General features: G+C 35.7%; 1 protein-coding gene across 1 annotated transcript; it reads left to right on the top strand.

Annotated features, from left to right (window-relative positions):
- Positions 1–214: 214 nt before the first annotated feature.
- LOC110447418 (inhibitor of apoptosis protein-like) lies at positions 215–4,224 on the top strand. Its single transcript, XM_021493093.1, has 5 exons — positions 215–237; positions 1,167–2,089; positions 2,972–3,153; positions 3,412–3,547; positions 3,936–4,224. Exons 2-5 carry the CDS (start codon positions 1,183–1,185, stop codon positions 4,130–4,132), a joined length of 1,422 nt encoding a protein of 473 aa, XP_021348768.1. The 5' UTR covers positions 215–237; positions 1,167–1,182; the 3' UTR covers positions 4,133–4,224.
- The last annotated feature ends 1,118 nt before the right edge of the window (positions 4,225–5,342 follow it).

Here is a 5,342-nt window from a genome sequence, read left to right as displayed (position 1 = left end):
TTTTAAGTTATAAATAGAACTACTGATAAGATTAGTTCATTAAACCTCTGTAAATTTCTGTTAACTAAACGTGAGCGAGAAACTTCCGGGGTGTTCCACTTTCAGGTCGCTTCTGGAAAATACCCGTATAATCTATTTATAGCATACAAGCTGAAGGATGACATATATAAAACAAATCCCTCCAAAACCACAACCATATATTAAATCTGAGGCATTGCGTTTATTGCGGAAACCTGTGTAAGATTTTTATATGACATCGCAGTATCTTAATTCAATTTTCGGATCATAAATTGAGGATGTAGCCATTGTCTTATTAATCTGACAACATTCGTGTGTCTGACCACGAGTATACTTCCAAACATGACTATGGAACAATTCGAAACAGGACTTTTATTTATACATCTTCAGCTTACTAGTAATGTATTTTAGCCGTTATTGAAAGAAAACAAACCATTTCATCATTTTGTCGAGACTTAGTTTAAGATACGTATATTAAGCGTACAATTCCGAAAGAAGGAAAGCGTATGTCACAACTTGTGGCAATGTTATCATAAGCATACTATAAATAGCTCTCTTTCATTGCCGGTACATTGCAAAAGGTTACGTGTATATAAACATTAATCGCTTACTTACTGAGCTTACCCTTTAGAGATGTTCATGTAAATGTATTGAAAACAGTTCAATAGAGCACTAATCCAATAGGAATTCACGCATTAACAATCATTTATATATCTAATACAAAAATAGACTGTCTATTAATCAAACCACGTGTTGGTGAAATCATTGTTCATATCTTAACTATGTGGTACTTTTTTGTTCTTTGAATATCGAATTAGAATATAAAACATAACTAATGTAGTATAATTAATTTTTATATTAAGAATTAATTACATTTTTAAGCATATTATTTCCGTGAGCCTACACAAAGGATAAACAATAAATATATTATTTTCGTGAGCCTACACAAAGGATAACAATAAACATATTACTCTCTGAAGCCTACACATGGGATAAACAATAAATATCTTATTCTCGTGAGCCTACACAAAGAATAATTTAAGAAACAAAATACACTGTAATTTTGACAGCAGTTTTAACATTTGACAGGAACTGTTTTTGATTATGTGATTGATATTAGTCTATAAATAGAATCCATTTAATTACAGATTCCAGTTCAACACTATGATGATAGATGAAAGATCTTCAATGTGTCAAAATGATATTTTGGAAAAAGGACCTAAGAAATCAAAGATGACAGACCAGTCACGTCTGGCAAGTTTCTTTTCATACCCTTATACGTCTGAGGTAGGTGCCTTTGTGCTGGCAGAGGCAGGCTTTTATTACAAAGGACAAAATGATGCGGTAATTTGTCGTCATTGCGGACTCAAGTACAGTGGATGGCAAAAGGGGGATAATCCCAAATGCATACATTTGAAACAATCTCCCAAATGTTCATTCTTTCAAACAAGTAAATCTGAAACTGGTGTCTACGGATGCAGTTCTGAAAAAGGAAATATACTATTGTCTGGAGCAAATGGTGGACCGGAAGACATAGTGTCAGAGCGAAAATACGACACAGAGCATCACATAAAAAGCAAGACATATACCACGCAAATAAGTTTCCAGGAAACAAAGAGTACCCCTAAAGCGGTCACAGAAGTACAAACAGAAGAAAAGACATGTGTATCCGATCAAAATGTACCTGACAATGCTGTACATAGGGATGATAGGATACGTTTTAAGACAATTTACGATCCTTATAATGAAAATGAGGCGATAGAAGAACAACACGAAGCTGAACACTTTTTAAGGACGGAAGATTCGGCGACTACTACTGCTCCAATCGAGACACAAACAGTCGAATCACGTGTAGACAACACCAGGGAGGATTTGTCTGATTCTAACCATGTCTCTGAAGGTCATTCGGACACAACAGTTATCGAAACAACTACTGGACCGTTGGAGACGACCCGACCGAAGTATGAGCAGTTCTCTGTTCTCGCCACCCGTCTTAACTCATATAGACACTGGCCAAAACATCTCAAACAACGTCCCGAGGTCTTAGCAAAAGCTGGTCTGTTTTATGAAGGTAAGAAAACTGTGCTATCTTCAACACACTCAATTGTGTGGGAATTCATGACACATCAATTAGTGTATGAAACATGAAAAACATAACCCAAAATTTAATATTTACGGAGTGCTCAAACAGATAATAGCTTTACTATTGTGGTGTTTGGGATCTTTTACAAACATGACGAGTACCATATGTTTTTATTCAGTGGGTAATTTATTTCCCTGTAACAATATTTAAATACACATGAGACAGTATACAGAAACGAACGCGCCTAACAATACATTCATAAATGGACAATTAACATTGAAACGTACGATACTTTTTAAAAGCTATAAATTGATAAAACAATTACTTAGCTAAATAACCACATCAACAAGTATATATAGCAATTTACGAAAAGTTATAGTCTCCCGATAAATATAAAGAATGGAGCATTATTAATTATCAGCAGTAATATTAAGTTTAGCAATAGTTTAATTGACCTATAGCTTACCCTGTATAATCAGGTTGAAAGGTTATAGTTCTGTATGTATCTCAATTTCTGGAATTATGGCGATGTTGCCTCTGCGAGAAGCAGATAGGAAGTGAATAGAAAAGAAATGATAGAGAAGCGAAGAAAATATTAACGCGGGAAATATCACGAAATGCGACAGGTGTCAGAGGGCAGTTTGTCGCTAGCCAAACAGGTGTACACAACATTATACAAAGTAATATTAATTAGACTCAATATATTTCACCTGAATCCTAGGAATATAAAGAATTAAGATAAATTGACAAATGTAGCAGGTTGCAACACTTTCAACAAATATAATGAATCAATCGTGAAAAAATGACTGCAGTTCAAGTGTGTCTTTATCGTTAACAGACTTTATAGTTTTCATTTATCTTCACACTCAGGAACAAACGACTTCGTGAGATGCTTCCACTGCGCAGGCGGATTACGTGAATGGGACCCGGAAGATGATCCCTTTTATGAGCATGCGCGCTGGTTCCCTTTTTGTCCGTTCATGAGACTGATCAAGGGCGACAAGTACATTACGGGTGTCCAGTCTGGAACAATCAAACCACCTGATATACAGGTAAATATGTACATCAAATATCTACCTGATATACAGGTAATATATAGTTATCAGAAACCAATCAGAAAAGGAGATAGCACTTTACAAACATATCGATAAAAAACAAGAAATTTTGGGCGAAGTGTCAAATAAACCATAATGTCAGAATTCTTTGCTTTCTGCAAGCAGGCAATTTATGACAATGATGATTTGCAGACAAACAATATCACATTTCGTATATGCCAAGTTGTTATTGGTGTCGTTATATCCTATTTGTAGCCGGATTATAAACTAAAGTCAGGACAACGTAAAGAATCAAACTTGTTTGACCATCCGGCTGTACTTAGCATCATGGAGATGGGCTACAGTAAAACTATACTGACTAAAGCAATTACAATCTACAGGAAACGCCATGGTAAGTTATTATTATCGAACGAATTCTGAAAAAAACGCCCCTCAGAAGTATTTGTGACTTTTATCATTTTGATTAATTTTGGTCTAATACAATCGTTTCGTTTTCTGTTAATTGTTATTTCCACTGACTGTTTTATTTTTGTGCAATCATTTTTACTGGTTCAACCCTAGAAAAATAGATTAAAGTGTCGAAATCGGTTGCCTATAGTTTGGGAAATCCAACACAATGAAAACATGATACAATTAGTGTCAAAACGGTTTTCTATGTTTATTCTGATACAATAACCTTCTCAGAAATAATCATAACTTCTTATACCAGTTTCTGTTTTATTTGACCTCAATTTAATTATTTGTGTATATTGATTATATATTTGCTTGTTTAATCCTAGGAACGGACTTGAAAGCCGAAAAGTTATTGCCTATTGTCTGGGAAATCCAAGAAAATAACATGGACGTCATTACCGACGAGGAGATTTTTGAAATTGAACAGACAAAGGATAATGAAACAGAAACGCGATGTGAAAGTAAAAGTGATATAACGGAACTAGTTACGGCAGCGGAAAGTACCACTAAAGGTAATCAATGATGTCAAACTTGTAAAATTGTCTTTTTATGTAAGTGGCGAATGATTGATTTCTTTATCTCAAAATTATTGGGCTACTTAAACACATTTTAATATTCATGAGTGAAATGTAGCATAAGTAAACATATTGTATAATCAGGGTACTGTTTCCACAGGTATGGATGAACTAACAGAAGAAAATCGAGAACTTCGTGAACAGAAGATGTGTAAGGTGTGTCTCGACGAGGAGGTTAGTATTGTGTTCCTGCCTTGTGGACATTTGGTCACGTGTCCCATGTGTGCCTCGGCCTTACGGAAGTGTCCAGTTTGTCGGACTTACATCAGAGGCACGGTCAAGGCTATCCTATCGTAATCTACCGCCCCTGTTCCTTTTCTTTAGCACCAGAGACATTCTAACAGACATAGGTCTATTGAAGGTCCAGTTCACACTGCTAAATATAACCATCAGTGGTGAAGCAAACAAATTTTCGGAGTGTATGCTTACAGAGGGTTGAGCGTCCGAGGCACACAGCGCCGGAGGAGGGCCAGGGTGTGGGAAGAAAACAATTCTAATAGACCCTAGAAGCAGTCTCCCGTGCTCTGGGAGCTCCTTTAAGACTGATTATTAACAAGTATAACCCCATTTTTTTTTATCCTTTTTTATGATTGATACATGCGATCCATGTTAATCATAAAAAAGAAATTAATAAAAATATATGACTAAAAATTGAGCATACAGGCATACATGTATGCTACGCCGTGGCCACTGACATACGGTGTCGGTGTTCTCCGCCACTCATCATGTCTTTTATCCTACTACAACAAAGATTCAACCAACCTCACTGGAATGCGTTGCATTGCATACTACAGGAAAACCACGTCTATTATTTGTTGAACACGTGCTATGTTTCTAAAAATACTAAATATCATCACAAATTCGGTAATGAATCTATTATGGTTGCCGGAAATCCTGATTGAATGAGAATGTTGCCACTTCTCTGGTTTTGATATATTAGAGCTATCTAGTCCTCCATCAGCCTTAGTGTATTACTGATATGGTCATTAAGATGTTTATAAAAGATTCGGATGTCAAGGATATGATGTAACTGATGATGCATCAGTATCGTGTTTAAGGTGAAAATGACATGGAACTGTGAAGTAATTCGTACGGTAGCGGTGAAAATACACAGACCTGTTAACTCATTATAGTTACTGTAATATATTACACAATATC

Source organism: Mizuhopecten yessoensis, unplaced genomic scaffold (genome assembly GCF_002113885.1).
Source record: "Mizuhopecten yessoensis strain PY_sf001 unplaced genomic scaffold, ASM211388v2 scaffold383, whole genome shotgun sequence".
Taxonomy (NCBI): Eukaryota; Metazoa; Mollusca; class Bivalvia; order Pectinida; family Pectinidae; genus Mizuhopecten; species Mizuhopecten yessoensis.
This window is presented reverse-complemented; position numbering and strand designations above follow the sequence as displayed.